Source organism: Hoplias malabaricus, chromosome 8, assembly GCF_029633855.1.
Source record: "Hoplias malabaricus isolate fHopMal1 chromosome 8, fHopMal1.hap1, whole genome shotgun sequence".
NCBI classification, from domain to species: Eukaryota; Metazoa; Chordata; class Actinopteri; order Characiformes; family Erythrinidae; genus Hoplias; species Hoplias malabaricus.
The window spans coordinates 18,046,546-18,062,244 of record NC_089807.1 but is presented as its reverse complement, the minus strand read 5'-3'; the positions used below and the strand labels follow the sequence as shown (position 1 = coordinate 18,062,244).

At 41.8% G+C, this 15,699-nt stretch overlaps 2 protein-coding genes across 2 annotated transcripts; one reads left to right on the top strand and one right to left on the bottom strand.

Annotated features, from left to right (window-relative positions):
• The first annotated feature begins 6,227 nt into the window (after positions 1–6,227).
• LOC136705603 (G-protein coupled receptor 151 protein) lies at positions 6,228–7,379 on the top strand. The gene has a single exon (XM_066679249.1). It carries the CDS (start codon positions 6,228–6,230, stop codon positions 7,377–7,379), a length of 1,152 nt encoding a protein of 383 aa, XP_066535346.1.
• A 3,358-nt stretch (positions 7,380–10,737) lies between these two features.
• On the bottom strand, positions 10,738–13,374 carry LOC136705602 (osteoclast stimulatory transmembrane protein-like). Its single transcript, XM_066679248.1, has 2 exons — positions 12,394–13,374; positions 10,738–11,049 (listed from the first exon to the last, which is right to left on the bottom strand). Exons 1-2 carry the CDS (start codon positions 13,372–13,374, stop codon positions 10,738–10,740), a joined length of 1,293 nt encoding a protein of 430 aa, XP_066535345.1.
• Between the last annotated feature and the right edge of the window lie 2,325 nt (positions 13,375–15,699).

Genomic DNA, 15,699 nt, shown 5'->3' with positions numbered 1-15,699 from the left:
AACCGCGAAATGACATTTAACTTGTTAATGTTTTCTATCGTAAAATCGACGATAGGTTGGCCATTATTTTTCCTTAAAAGAAAAAGATAAGACAGAAGCTTGGCCCAGAGGCCCAGCCTCCGCTCCTATGCAAAATGACAAGCAATTATAAACAGTGAGGCCAGGCCGCGACGCCGTGCCTTTCAGCGGCCAGTTTAGCGTAATGACTTTCCAATGAATCTGCTGATTGAAATGTAACTGGCTTGGCCTCGGGCTCTGCGCGACAAACGGATATAACAGCCTCAAAGACAATCAGAGGCTAAGACAAAGCATCTGCGCTCCTCCCCTTCCATTCCATTCCCTACTACTGGCTCAGTACAGCCCACAAACCTATGGCGCACGCCTATATAACGTGGAGAGATATGCATATAGTGATGGAAAAATTATTAAACCAAGAACCGCTCCCAGCAAACATAAATTAGCATATTCAGGGTAAATATGCAGACCATTTACGATAATAAGGGGCGGATTATTCAATTCAATGAATGTTAAATAGATGAGGAAATTGTGTGTGCGTTATCAGCAATGGCTTCCATTTATTTTCATCTTATCCCAATTGGACTCTTCATATCATCTCTCTCTCTCTCTCTCTCTCTCTCTCTCTCTACCTGGTGGTCGAGGTTAGTGCACTGCGGCGCATGCGCAGAACGTCCCCTGGGTTTGGACAGATGTGCCCCGCGGGAACAGGCGCTTTTCATTATTCGCACGCGGAGATAACGGAGCAGATTAACGCGCGCTCCGGATGCATAAAGGCAAAATAAGCGAATGAATCAAGATCAAATGAAGATGGCCTTTATTCGCGTGCACTTTCATAGCCTCCTTCTCCTTCATCTAACTTTGCTTTACTTATCAAGGCCCAACTTTCAACGCATTTTCACCTTGTTTTGAGGGAGTGCTGTTACGTCCTTTAATCTAAACCTCAGCACGCGTTAACCTTGACACGGTTCCACATGCCGTTCAAAAGTGTTACCTCCAGCCACACCGGATCAAGGTGTGAGAAAGCCCTTGATCTGGATTCGTAACTAGGGTGCAGTGCTACAACTTATGATTTTGTCAAATGAACAGCTCCATCATTATCCCGTAACCTTACAGAACTGATTCGTCCTGTCAATATTAGCAATGACGCTAATGTCATATGTGAACGATTATGAATTCTGTTTCACAGCAGTCTTTCTTCTGCCGTCTGTGTATTTAGGTAAGTGTTCACCAAAAGTTAACCTCTGAACAGACAAGTCTGGAAACCGTATGTTCATGAAAGAGCTAGTGCTTTCCAGTGGACTGCACTGCCCTCTTTTGGACAATGTGCCCACTGCACATGCTGGTTTGATAAGAGTCTGGTATGATTCAAACAGACCTGAATTGCAAAATTAATCTAGTCCTTATCATGGCCAGCTTGCCACATGGATTGACGGCCCTGGGACGGGCCGCCAAGTGAGGGCCACATAAAACAGCAATTTAGGGACACGTCAGCCATTTTGTGCCACTTTTAGCTCACATACAGCATGGCCATATCATTGCCAGATTTGGCTAGATCTGTTTGTGTACCATATAACTCTTTCACATGTGTTTTGTGAAAGTGTTTTTTAAACCACATAGTTCATGTAGAAGAGAGAGAGCTAGCTAGTGCTTGTGTCAGGTGGAGTGGTAATATTTCCTTAACTCTTATCGCTGGCTAGGCTAATCTCCTCCGTTCTCTGTTAGCACAATTAGCATTTTGATTGACTGAAGCACTATTTCTTTGACTTAGAGCATAGGTGTTCAGATCCGGGGTTTTAAAACGGCTATTGTTATTACACTACAGCTGCAACTGGTAATGCACCTAACTGGCCAGGAATAGTGTAAGAACATCTGACCACTGTAAAATCCAGGCCTAGAACTTGGACCAAAAGTCCGGACTTGAAGACCTTTGACCTAGAGGAAAAAGCAATAAATTGTGCTCAAATTTACAACCGCCAGAGGGCAGCAAACAGAGTGGACATGTACAATTAATATGTGCTGTGTATGCATTGCAGTTATTAGTTTATAAATTATGATTTATATTTGTTAATTAAAATGCATCATGACCGGGATTAAAGGCTTGTAAAATACCAAAAGCCTATTGCTCACTGTACTGCAGCCTTAATTTGATTTAAGAAACCATCCAATTTTATTTGGAAAATTAAATCAAGGACACATAAGACTGTTAACTAGTGCCAGTATCGCTGTCACTTAATTGTTCAACATTTTTAAGCCGCTGACAGTTGGGAACTAAACATGTCCAGCTGGGCCCTTAGCCGAAGTGTTGCCCTCACCACATGGACCGTCTTCTAGCACTTTCTCAAACTGTATCGTCCATGTAGAAAGAAGATGGTTCAGTTAGAAATATCTTGTTATAGCTTTTATTTTCCACTGTAGTCATGGTGGATTGACCCAGAAAGTTAACCAGCTGTAATGTATTCCATTTGTGTTTCACTTCAGCTTCAGGGAGCTTTGGATTGAGATATGTAGTGACAGGGGAAGCTCTTTAAATAAGACGTTAGTATGTCTAAGAGAGAAGCAGAAAATGGATCACAGGGATGGTTCAGAAAGACATGACCTCTAAAGCAAAACCCTGAAGTAAAAACTCTACTTTCCTTTCGCTGGTTCCCTGGAAATGCCCCAAGAAGGGCATTAACCCTGTGTTCAGGCTGCCCTGTGCACATTAGCGTTCTGTTCTCTGCATTATTAATATCACAGGATGAAAAACCTGAGACATCATGTGACAAACAGTGAATGAATGGGATTGAAATGGATGCAAACTCTGAAGTGTTTTAATTAAAATGTTTTCTTCTTCAGTTCATCCAGTACATTTTGTTTCTGGATGTATATAATAATTTTTAGTACTAAACATGTGTGGACGCCTTGGTCTTGATCATGATAAGATATTTACTGGATTATTTAATGACAATAGGTTATAGGTCAGCAGTGTAAGTCTGACAGATATGACAGGGTGTGGAGATGTGCAAATGTTTTATAATTGCAAAGAAGTCATTTGAAAATAATAGTGAAAAATAAGATTATTTTAACCATAATTATATTTTTCCTCCTGAGGTCTGCTTATAGAATTTGTCTACAAACTCGTTTCCAGAGAAAATTTATACGTCTGGAGCCTACCCAGGGTCACTGGGCACAAGGCATGGACACACCCTGGACAGGAAACCACACACACACACCTACAGATAGTGAGCAGAGGCAGGGCTGGAGCCCTCAGCCCCAGGACACTACCTGTAGTACTTTTTTTTTTAAAGATTTTTTAGTTTTCTTAAATGTTTATAAACTAACAAAAGATCAATGAATATATTTCCTGTATAAACAAATTTAGAATTTGATGCCCACAACACACTCAGAAAACTCATGTTTACCACTGGGTCACATTTCTGGCAGGTCTTCACTTTGGATGTCTTCACTGTGTCTTAGGCCCAGGAAACCTGACAAAATTGTTTTCCAAAACCAAGCTGAAATGTGGACTCATCTGATCACAGCATGTTTCCATGGTCTTTCAGATTATCTCAGATGAGTTTGGGCCAAGATAATACAGTAGCATTTTTTCATACACATGATGAATGCCTTTTCTCTTATGGTTGTTTCGGGTTGCATTTCTTGATGCAGCTATAGACCGTGTTAAGTGACAGTAGTTGTCCAAAGTACTCCTAATCACATGAGTATTATGAGGGTTTCGCATGCATTCCTGTCTGAGGGCTTGAAGGTCATGCACATAGGGACTGAGATTGATGATCTGTATTTTTTTACAATATTTTTTTCACAGATGTTGGTGAAATATCTAAATGTCCAGGCTGAAATTCTTTCTAATGATCCAATTCTTTCAATAATGTTATTGGTAGTGACAAATCTGTTGCAGGCTGAATTTGGTGATTTTCATGACACAAAATCAATGAATAAATAATAAATTGTTTTTCCAGTTTAATTTTTAATATGAAAACATTAGTAATGTTCATCTGTTACATGACACCCTTATTTAAAAGAAGTGATGATGATTCAGTTCGTACTGGTATGAGGCTTTTCTAAAGCATCCCACCCCCAGCCTGACTCCTCCAGTTAAATCCTTCCCATACAAAGTCCTGACAAGTCAAGCGTGTGTGTTTGAGGATATAGGGGGTTTAGGAAAAGTAATGCAAACACTCTATTAGCTTGTATACATGGGCTAATGGAAGGAAGTGCCATAGAAGTTGCCGCAGAAGTCTTTGAACATTACTTGCAACTGAGTGAACTTCAATAGTAGACTAACCTGTAGGCAAGAGTAGGTCTAGCAGTTATATTCATAAAGTTTCATGGACAAAACAAAGTTGTGTGGGACTAATGTGGATGCCAATATGGGCCAACAGAAATTTAGAGACAGTGTGTTATATGGAAATATGGGGCATGGTATAGGTCCCGAATGATAAAGTTTCAACTGTATTTCATGCGGAGAAAATGATAGATATATATTTTCCTGTTAGCATTATTTCATTTTTGGTTAATTCAGCAGGTAAATAATCTGTCTGTGTGTGGGTGGCTTTAAAAAGTAACTTCCCTGAGCTTAATTTAGTATAGTAGATAGTCTTTGCTCCTGAAAGCCCACCTTCGAAGGCTTTATGATGTTGCCATCCTCTAGCACACCCTCTTCAATCTGGTTAATGAACTGGAGCACTCTCCCCAAAGCATCCATTCATTCATTATCTGTAAGCGCTTATCCAGTTCAGGGTCAAGGTGGGTCCAGAGCCTACCTGGAATCATTGGACGCAAGGCGGAAATACACTCTGGAGGGGGCGCCAGTCCTTCACAGGGCAACACACATTCACACACACACTCACACCTAGGGACACTTTTGAGTCGCCAATCCACCTACCAAAGTGTGTTTTTGGACTGTGGGGGGAAACCGGTGCACCCGGAGGAAACCCACGTGGACACAGGAAGAACACACCACACTCCTCACAGACAGTCACCCGGAGTGGGACTTGAACACACAACCTCCAGGTCCCTGGAGCTGTGTGACATCCAGTGTTTTGTTTATCATTACATCAGAAAGAATGTTCACTGTGATACCATTCTATCCATTTAAGAATTATCTTTTAAGATGCTTTGGGAAACCCAGACTACATTATAATTCAGCTGTGTGGAGTGCAGAGAAAACACTAAATATATAAACACCAGGCCTTCCGCACCAGTGCTGGCCAACACAGGTTTAGGCACAAGTTGTTGCACCTTACATTTCAGTTGAGGTTCATGACATTTACTGGAGCTTACTCAGGACTAGTCCGTCAGTGTGCTTGCCTGCTTGGAAGTTCAAGACCTCATCAGTTCAGAACCCTCAAATGCCTCAGTGAGACAGGAAGCATGGTTGGGCTTTAGTTTCACTGACACACAGGTCTTCCAAACAGGGTCTGAGGGTCCTGGGTTCCATCCTCTGGTCACTTTCTATAAGAAGTTTGGTGTTTTGTCCCCATGCTCTCGCATAGATTCTCCAGTGTCCTCTCACAATTCAAAAACACAGGTAGGTGGATTGGCTGTTTGACATTGCCTGCCATTGTAAAAGTAGAAGTCACTGGGGGAGTATGTAAGACACTGAGATTGACTTGCACCAATTGACTCCAGGTGGGTTCTGGACCCACCATGACCCTCTTTGTGATGAAGTGGTTACAGAAATTGAATGAATGACTAAGTTTGGAGGAGATTTGATTTAAAATCCACCAAGTGTTTTCAGCTGGTGTGGACGCAGCAGTAAGTCTAACGTTGTTCTTGTTGTGTTTTGTTGACTGGACTAAACATGTTAGAGTATAATGGACTATATCAAGACTAATTTAGCTGAGAAAAAAGTTAACCTAATTTTAAAATTTCAGATGAAAATACCAGAGTCTATGGATGGAGCTGTTCTAAGCTCAGTTCTGGAGTGTCCATTTGCCTCTTGTTCTGTAGGTGCCCTGCAGCCACAGAGCGCGCACATGACGCGCGTGTATTTGACGACACTGGCAGATCTTAAAATAACTCCTCTTCAGCACCACGAGGTCACGGACAGCTTCACTCCCTGCACGAACGCGATGGCCCGTTAATCCGGCAGTTTTCTCATTCCCGCTCCTGCTGTTCCTCTTCATCCCTCTCTCCGCATGTGCACGCACATCACGTGAAGAAACGGTTACGAAGCAGTGGGCACCTGTTTTCGCGCGCACGCGGCCATGGAGCTGGAGACGACGGCCAACGCCTCCTTCGTGGCCTTCGACGGCGGAGTACAGCAGCTAAGCGGCGAGGACACGGCGCTGATCCTGCCCTTCGTCCTCGGTGCTATCTGCGCGCTCGGCATCGGCGGGAACGCACTTCTCCTCGCCGTGCTTGCACGCAGCGCGCGAGACACGGGCGTCTCAGACACGGTGGCCCTTCTTGCTAGCGTGAGCGCCGCGGACCTGATGCTGCTGACGCTGTGCGCACCGGTGCGCGCCCTCACGTACCGCGAACGCGCGTGGACCCTCGGGCCCGTGGCGTGCCGCACGAGCGAGTGGCTTCAGCACGGCTGTCTAGCTGCGAAGGCCTTCACGCTGCTGCTCCTGAGCCGCGCGCGCCACGACCTGCACTCCCGCGTGACGAGCGACGCGCGCTCCGCGCTGACGAAGCGGACCTTGATGAGCGCATGCGGAGCGTGGACGACGGCGCTCGCCTTCCCTGTAGCTGACATTGCGTTTTCCAATCTGCGCGTGAAGGGAAACGTGAGCCTGTGCGTCTCTGAGGCACCCGCGCACGCACAAGAGCTCGTGCGTACCTACGGCAAAGTACTGCCTGTCGTCGCCTACGCTGTGCCTGTCGTGCTCGCCGCCGTGTGCCACGCGCGTGCCGTCTTCAAAAGCGTGCCGAGGGCGCGCGAAGCAAGCGCTGCGCGTCGCGGACAAATCGCCCTCTCGCTACTCGCCGTCACAGCGGCCAACTCACTCGCGCTGCTGCCCGAGTGGGGCGCGTGGGCGTGGGCGAGAGCGCACCATGGAGGCGGCGGCGCGCGCGAAGGATGTGGGCCGCCCGCTGCCGTGTTCGTGTTTGCGCACGTGTGCACGTACCTGGCCAGCGCGTTCTCCCCTGCCATGCTGCTCAGCACGCTCGTGCCCCTGCGGGACAGCCTGACGCGTGCGTGCATCCGCGTGTCATTTTCGGGACGGCGCACGACGACCGATGTGAAGGCGCAGCGCGGAAGCACTGCTAGCGACATACTCGCCGCCGAGGCGTACGGCCGGACTCTGCCGGAGCTGGAGCACTTCTGGAGCGGACGGCAAAACACCACCATGCCGGACAACAGCGACCCGTTTCCATGGGAACGGATGGAGCCAGGCTGCGCTGAGCTATGAGCGAAGGACCGTCATTCTATCACGATCTATAAACAAACGTCAGAAAAACATCAGACGCTGACCCCTGAGTGTGCCGGACAACAAACCCGTTTCCATGGGAACCACTGGAGCTGAACTCACAGCAATGGAAGGACACTGACGGACAGCAGCGTTAAAGCTGTAATGATACATTTGGACACCCTCTGTTAAAGTGACATTTTTCTGTCCTGATCTGATTAAATAAAAACATATAATTAAACTTCAACACGGCTTTTGGGGCAAAGTGCATTTTAATGTCTGATATATGTTCTCTAATATTTGCATTATTTTAGATTATGTTTAATCTGTCGCTCGAGCAGTGGGTGCCCAAAATCTTTACAACCTCCATCAAACTTCTAAGGGCTTGTTCCACAGGTGACCGTTGTTTTTAAGTTTTCTTTTTGTCCATTTAGATGCTATTTCATTATTTAACTTTGTTGATTCTATAAATATCTTTGTACATTTCAGTGTCTTAAAGCACTACCCTGTCTTCTTACTGGACATTTTATGGAACCCCTCTAATGCCATGTGCAGTTCGTCAGTCACCATGATCATTGGCCACTCCCTGACCACAGGTCCATCGATGTCCTGAGAGTATTTGGGTAACAGACCACCCTGGGGCTTAAGAGTTTAAGGAAGGGGCTCTGTTAAAGGGGCGGAGCTCCCTGGTGAGGAGTTGTAACATGGCTGATGTATGTAGAAGTGAAAAGGTTTTCTCAATGCTCTTGAGAAGTTGTACATTTCAGACTCCATCCACTGAAACGCAGTTCTTTTCTCCGGAGCTGTATGAGGTGATTTGGCTCATTCTCATTCATTTCTTTTTCCTTAAATCTCCTGACTTCATTATTGTTAGCAACAATGATCCGTGTTAATGGTGACATCATTAATATGATACGTGTTGCTGTCTTTTAGCCACTGGAAATAAGGAAAGTCCTTGATGTTCTGAACATGTTCAGCCAAAACAACTTGTTTATTAGAGAAAGGGATAAAAAGAAATGTAATGTTTAAAAGTCAAATATATATATTTTTTGGATACGCTGAAGATTTTTCTGTAAGCAGTCTCACGGTACAATAAAAAGCATGCATTTTCACTAGACCTGACTTGTCACAGAAACAAAGTGTTCACTTGTTGCATTGTTATTGTTGGCAGTTTATTAGTGTTTGGTCCTGTTTCTGTGTGATGAATCTGCTAGACTTCATCTGTGTGTTTATTGTTGTCTGCAGCTGTGATTTGTAGACAATAAAGATATTCTTACATATATTCATATACACATTATTGTTATTTTACATATAAAGCCAGGTCATGCCCTTGGTGAAAGCCTGGCAAGCTGAGTTCTTTTTGTTTGTTTTGCTTGTGTATAACCATAATGGAGGAGAATAAAAACCTCCCCCTGAGGGACACTGTATACTGTACCATTTAGTCCCAAAGGCCAGAGGAGATGCTGTTGTTGAGACGTAGATAATGACCTTTGGCTGCATTCTGAAAGGGTTTCTTTTTATAACTCACTTTTCTTCCTACGCAAAGGCTCTTTGATGTGTTGCTTTTTGAAACTGTCCCGGATTTGAATACGGAAGAGGAGGGGGGCAAAAAATCTAAAGCTGAACTAGAGCAGAAAAATGGGAGCAGCAGATACTTTCAAAGTTGTATATTCGTGAAAACAGCAGTTTATGCTGAGAAATATATGCATCCATTTCTATACCATCTGTGCTACATACATGTTTTCCTGCCTTTGCTTTATACTACTTTGGGGAGGCTTTACACCTCTGGATCCCAAAAGCCCCTCCAATTTATCCCATAGAGATCCAACACTTGGATCACACACAAACACATATTGCTGCTGTCTGAAAAAAAAAATTATCTCCAAAATAGTAATTTGATAAGAGAAGAACATTAATTAATTCATTCATTCATTCATTGTCTGTAACCGCTTATCCAGTTCAGGGTCGTGGTGTTTTTGGACTATGGGAGGAAACCGGAGCACCCAGAGGAGACCCACACAGACACAGGGAGAACACACCACACTCCTCACAGACAGTCACCCGGAGGAAACCCACGCAGACATAGGGAGAACACACCACACTCTTCACAGACAGTCACCCGGAGCGGGAATCGAATCCACAACCTCCAGGTACGACACTACCGGCTACACCACCCTCAAATGATGTATAAAAACTAAATATTGACATTCTTTCTTTGGAAAACAGTGACATGAAACACTACTCTTTTACAAGAGCTAAAGGGAACATATTTTAGAGAAAAAGCTTTTACAGCACATTAGCGCTTTAAATTGGGAATCTGTAGCTCCTACCAACACACAAACTGTGAAACAAAACTGTTGCTTTTGACCTAAATTCAAAGGACATTGGATAAAGCAAGTAGTTCTGATTTTCTCCTGTGTCTTTCATAGAGTGCAGGTCCCACCTCCTTCTTTGAGTCTCTCTAGTCATAGCCCTTGTGTTTATACGTTTATACGAGAGCGCAATGGTGATGTTCATTGTAGATAACAAACAAGTGAGGAGAAAAGATACAGGTCTTGAAACCAATTGTTCTGAAGAGGGCAGTTTAGATGGGGAGTCCAGTTCTGTGTTCTTTGGTACTTGTGGTATTTTAACCAACACAGGACTGCGTTAATTTGTGCAAAATGAGGTAGTGTATGTCGCCTTTAAATTTAAATATTTTCTGCTTCACCACATAAAGGAATGCGCAGGTTTTGTAACCGACCATAGCTCTAAATATTAATTCAGTCAAAGCGTCACCAGAGCCCTTCTGCAGTTAACATAAATAAACTGCCCCTTACATCTCTTACCACTGCACAATCACTGAGGAACTTGTATGTTATATAACACACTTTAACAACTATTTTTTTAAATAAGTGTCTCCCTCTTGTAATAAGAGTCTCCCTGGGTAGAGCTCTCTGGGGTCTTGAAGCTAGCTTGTGTTAGCTAGGCTGCTCATCTAGCTCCCATTGCAATGAACTAATGAAAGATTGAAAACCAAAAGGACATAGGAAAGGTCTCTTGATGCTTCAGAAAGTACATAGAGTGCCTAGTTTACAGTATAGAAGTTTATTCTATTTTATATATATTTTTGGATTATTACAGTAATAATAATAACATACAATAAGGTTCTTGATATGAAATAAACAGCCTGTACTGTTTGTTGTCCTGTAATTGTCGCAGTATATGACTGTAAAATCTAAAAAGTTTAAAGTATAATGCTGGTAAATTACAGCAGACAGAAATACTTCACATTGTATCTCAAATAAGATCTTTGTTGAAATGATTCACTGAAATTGATGATAATTGATGATTAACTACAAAAATGTAATAATGATTTTTTTCAGTCATCGTTTCCCACTGGTTTCTGTCTCTTCTCCAGAATCTTGTGCAGCAGAAACTGAGTGCGCTGTTCCTCTCGGCTGCTGTAGAAGGAGGCGCAGACTTTGCGTCTAAGGCGACAGGCAAACACCTCCACCAGCAGCATGAAGACAGCAATGGCGAAGGAAACACTGATGGAGGTCAGGGTAGAGCTTTCAGGAGCAGACAGTGATTGAACACATCCTGGTGGCAGCATCCGCACGGTGTAGGGATATTGCTTATACATTCCATTGTTAGGGTTAATCCACTGAAGTACTGGTACTATACTTGTTAACTGAAATATAGGTAAAGGAACATACAATGAAAGCAGAGAACTATCACTTCAGAGGTCATTTAAAGCCTTTTATTGTGAATGTGTCATTTAGTAATAGTTATTCATTTATTTATTGTCTGTAACTGCTTATTCAGTTCAGGGGTGTGGTGGGTCTGGAGCCCACCCGAAATCATGGGGCGCAAGGTGGGAATACACCCTGGAGTGAGAGCCAGTCCTTCACAGGGTGACATACACATACACTCTCACACCTATGGACACTTTGGGGTAGCCAATCGACATACTGGAGCACCCGGAGGCAACCCACACGGACACAAGGAGAACACACCAAACGCCTCACAGAGAATTTTGCTTAAAGGGCTTATATTCTACATTCTACATAAACTACCCTGTAGTAACAGTGTTGTAATTTGTTATGCACGGGTCTATTGTTTCTGTCTTGGTGTTGTTCTCTTCCTGTCTTTAGTTGTTATTTTAATTTATTTCCTGTGGTTATCCCTATGTTCATGTCTTGCTTTCTGCTGTTTCTGTATAAGCTTTGTTGTGTCGAGTCTCTTTGCCTTTCTCAGTTGTCTTCCCAGTCTCTGTTTTAGTTCTCTTGTTTTCTCTTATTTTTCTGTAAGTGTTCATGTTTGAACGTCCTGATGTTTATCTAGGGTTTAGTTTAATTTATTTTGAGGATGTAGAGGATGTAGTATGACTATAAGTAAATATATACTTCCATTTCCTCATCTCTTCGCACATCACATGACAAGATTCTTTAGATTTTAGTCTCTAAAACTGTACTATTAAGTATTTTATTGTTTTTTTTATTATTTATTTAATTTATTCAGTTCCAAAAATGTTCTGTTGGATTAAGTTTTACCATAAGTAAAAACATTCCACTATTTTTGACTAGAACTCGGTTTCAGTTTTTGAAGGAAAGAGCAGAGACATGCCTCTGGCCTCTGCTTATTATCAGACATGGTTAGGTTAAACGAACTATGGTCAGAGAAATAAAACTGAAAGCTAGCAAGCTTCTGTAGTGGTTAGTAGTTGTATTACAGAACTTACAGAGCCCTGCTGAGGACATCTTCTGTCAATACAGATAACATGCAAACATTATTGACAGCAACGAGACAGTTAATAACTTAATTATGTTCTTACAAATTTTGATCAGTACTTAAAAGTGTAGTTCACGATTGTAATAATAAAAAACACTTTTTAAAAATTAAATTCAGAAATTTACTATCCATAGAGCTTTAGGAATTTGTGTTTCATATAATTTCTAACAATTTGATATTTCACCAGCCGCAATCCATAATTTTGTACTTCATTAACACATGTGAATATTATTGTTGTACTCACAGTCATGCTGATGTACACAGTAGCTTCTATATCTGGGAAGTTGGAGGTCCATGCCAGAAGTGAATTGAGGGACTCGTAGACTAAGTGGTCCAGGCCCAGAATGAGTCCACACATGAAAGCATAGACAAACAGGGATAGCGCCCCCCAGAGTCCACGCTTTAGCTCACGTGTGCTCATCCAGACACCGGTGGTCTTCACCAGCTTCTTCTGGTAACTCTTGGGCAGTGTGACATCACCACTGACTCTCTGCAGAGCTTCTGTCAGCTGACGTGACTGATACACATTATCGTACTTAATGTAGGTCAAGTAGCCGTTCACATAGGCCACCGAACTTCCAATCATTAGAAGTATGAAGAGTCCAGCGAATATTTTCTTGACAATCTGGGAGATCTGGCCTATCCTTCTGTGTAGAAAAGCCAGCTCTGTCCTCACATTCTCAGATGCTTTGAAGAGTCTTTGCTTCATGCCCGTCATGTCCACATTGCTTTCCAGCTCCAATGAGTAATCACTGCTCTGAATGGTGGGCATGCTATTCACTTTTTCTTTAATGTCTTTCAGAGCTTGAACAGGCACGTTACTGGAGGCCAGCACAGTTTGGGTGATGTTACCCGTACTGCACTTTAGCATGTGGAGGCTGAGGCCTACATTGTGCGTGATGTTGGGCACACAGGAGCTGATAGCATACAGCAATGCAGAAGACAGAAGAATCTTCCGGCCTTGCTTGGTGCCTAGTGAAGGCACAGTCACCGTCACCACACAGCGCACTGGGTGCACCAGAATCAGCAGTAGCACCATCACACACACACACACAGCAGCTGTAATACTAGCCACAAAATGATCAAAGGCCAAACTGAAAACCATCCATGCAAACAGCAGAGCCGAGATGGCGCAGGAAACCAGGACACAGAGAACAATCAGAGTGAACATCTCACCTGCATCTGATGGACAGGGCTTGGAATAGGCCTTCCATGCAAAGGCCATCAAGACCCACAGACACTGTTTAGCAGATGCTCTAAAAAGTATAAATGAATATATAAAATAATTATAGTCCCAGAATCATTAATCTTTAACAATAGAGGGCAGATAAACTGCTGATTTATTTATAAAACAAATACAGTAGCACTTAATAAAAACAGGCTTCTTATAGATTTTAAAGATATTTAACTATGATATTATTGTCATGTACATTATTATCCTAACATTTAAATTATTTACTGTTTACTTAGTGGAATACATATAATTAAACACAACAAAGATGTTTTCATAAACATTTTCAGTTTAAGTGTAATAATAGGCTAATATGATAAGTTATAATTTCATAATAAAGGCTCCTTTAATGATTAGTAGTGTTTAAAATTATGTATTAGCAGCTAATTAACGATTGACTAAGCATTAAGAAAATATTCATGGATCAAAAAACAGCAAGACAGTAATAAAATATATAATTATATTACAGTGAGCATAGACAGTTTAGCATTATTTATTATGCATTAATTTTAAGCAAATAAATGATTAATATTTACATTTCATGTAAGAAGGTATGTGTTTAAAATAAAAAAATCATGATTAAAACAAACTATATAATAATTAGGTTTTAATAATTTTAAGTAATTACTGATTAATGGTATGCCACTGGTCAATAATTCGATTGGTAACATTTAAGTATAAATGATTAATAGTAAAGTGTTAGGCTAATTTGCTCTCAGTTAAGGCCTGTTATTATAAAGGCTTAAAACAAAAAGTATAATGAGATCCTCAGGTAGAGGCTTTAATTATGCTTAAACAAACCTGCATGCTTAGCTAAGCTACTTTATGCTAGCATTTTTTTAATCTAAGCTACAATGATTCAAACACTGAGAAGTCTTTTAATCATCACTTACAATGACCGTGATAGTTGATTTAGTCGTCCTGACGACACATCCATTTGCTCTCTTTTCTCTTAGGACAAGCATAGAAGGAAAAATATTTATGTCAAAGCTGGAAGTCCTGAAAAAAATTACCTAAATTACATTGATGTATTTCTGCTTATTTGAATATTACATTTCTAAGCAATGCCATTCAAACCCTAACACTGAACAGTCACATAAAAACTTACCTCTGGTTTCTGGTCCACTAATAAAATGAAAAGTAAGATATACTGCCAACGTTTTGCAAAGTGCTAAATGCAGTGTAGATTAATTTACATGTCTGTTAGTAAGTGATTGTGGTTATTTATGCATATAGGATAACACCTAGTTCCTCATTTACTATCAGACTCACTCCTTGACTATCTCTCTCTCTCTCTCTCTCTCTCTCTCTCTCTCTCTCTCTCTCTCTCTCTCTCTCTCTCTGCCCTTCACTCTCATTTACACACACGCAAAACAGTTCAACACTGACATCCTCTGGCCTTTAGGAGAAAAACAGTGTTGTGTGTTTCTTCCGGGGGTGGTGTGGTGTGGATGATGAAGATGATTCCCTGCCAGACACTGTCTAGAGTTTTAAATACATTTTTATTTCACAAAAAAAACCCAGCATCTTACCAGCCATAAGGGGTGGGAGAGATTCAAGTCAATTTCATTCACCTCCCTCTTCAGTATAAAACAGCTCCCTTATATAGGTCGTCTAAATAAGGTGAATTGTATAGCCTTATCTGGGACTGAGGAGAGAAAGAAAAGAATTATTGCTTCCTGTTCTCTCAGGAAACATTCAGGAATGTTGCTTACTCCAAATACTTCATTCTCATGCAGAAATAACCCATATGTATGATCTCAGAACAGTGACACATTTCTTAAAACTGTACCTAATATGATATGTGCATAAAATACATGTCAACAGCGTACAAACAACATCTCAAAACTGGGTCTATAAAGTATTGATAACTAAGAAAAACCTAATACAGGACTTCAGACCTTATAGGGAAATTTATATTTGATAGTATTAAAAAAATAGCTAATCAAATCAAGTTCTGAAAACCTCATTTTGGTGACACATTTGCATATTGGAAATGATATAGCTTGCCACATTAATGGCTGCTGGAACCACTTTGAGTAATGCCTCAATATGAAAGAGATTTTCCCTTTAATTTGGCCATGTTAGTTGTCAAAAAGCAGTCACTAAAGCTTTTCTAGATTTTCATTTATGTGGACAAAACTATCGACCATAACATTATTACCACCTCCTAATTTCTACTTTTACTATCTATCCATTCATCTGAGCTCCACTGAACATACAGGAGCACACTGTATTTCAGTTATAGACTGTAGTCCAACTTTTGCTCTGCATACTTTGGTGTGTTACTGTGAGTTGTGCTGGTACAACAGAATCAGG

Bases quoted from the DNA above. Each gene is read 5' to 3' on its own strand.
- LOC136705602 (XM_066679248.1), bottom strand. From the start codon at position 13,374: ATGGCCTTTGCATGGAAGGCCTATTCCAAGCCCTGTCCATCAGATGCA. The intron at 11,050-12,393 runs GTGAGTACAACA...CCTATATTTCAG, and splicing joins CTGTGTACATCAGCATGACT to TTAACAAGTATAGTACCAGT.
- LOC136705603 (XM_066679249.1), top strand. From the start codon at position 6,228: ATGGAGCTGGAGACGACGGCCAACGCCTCCTTCGTGGCCTTCGACGGC.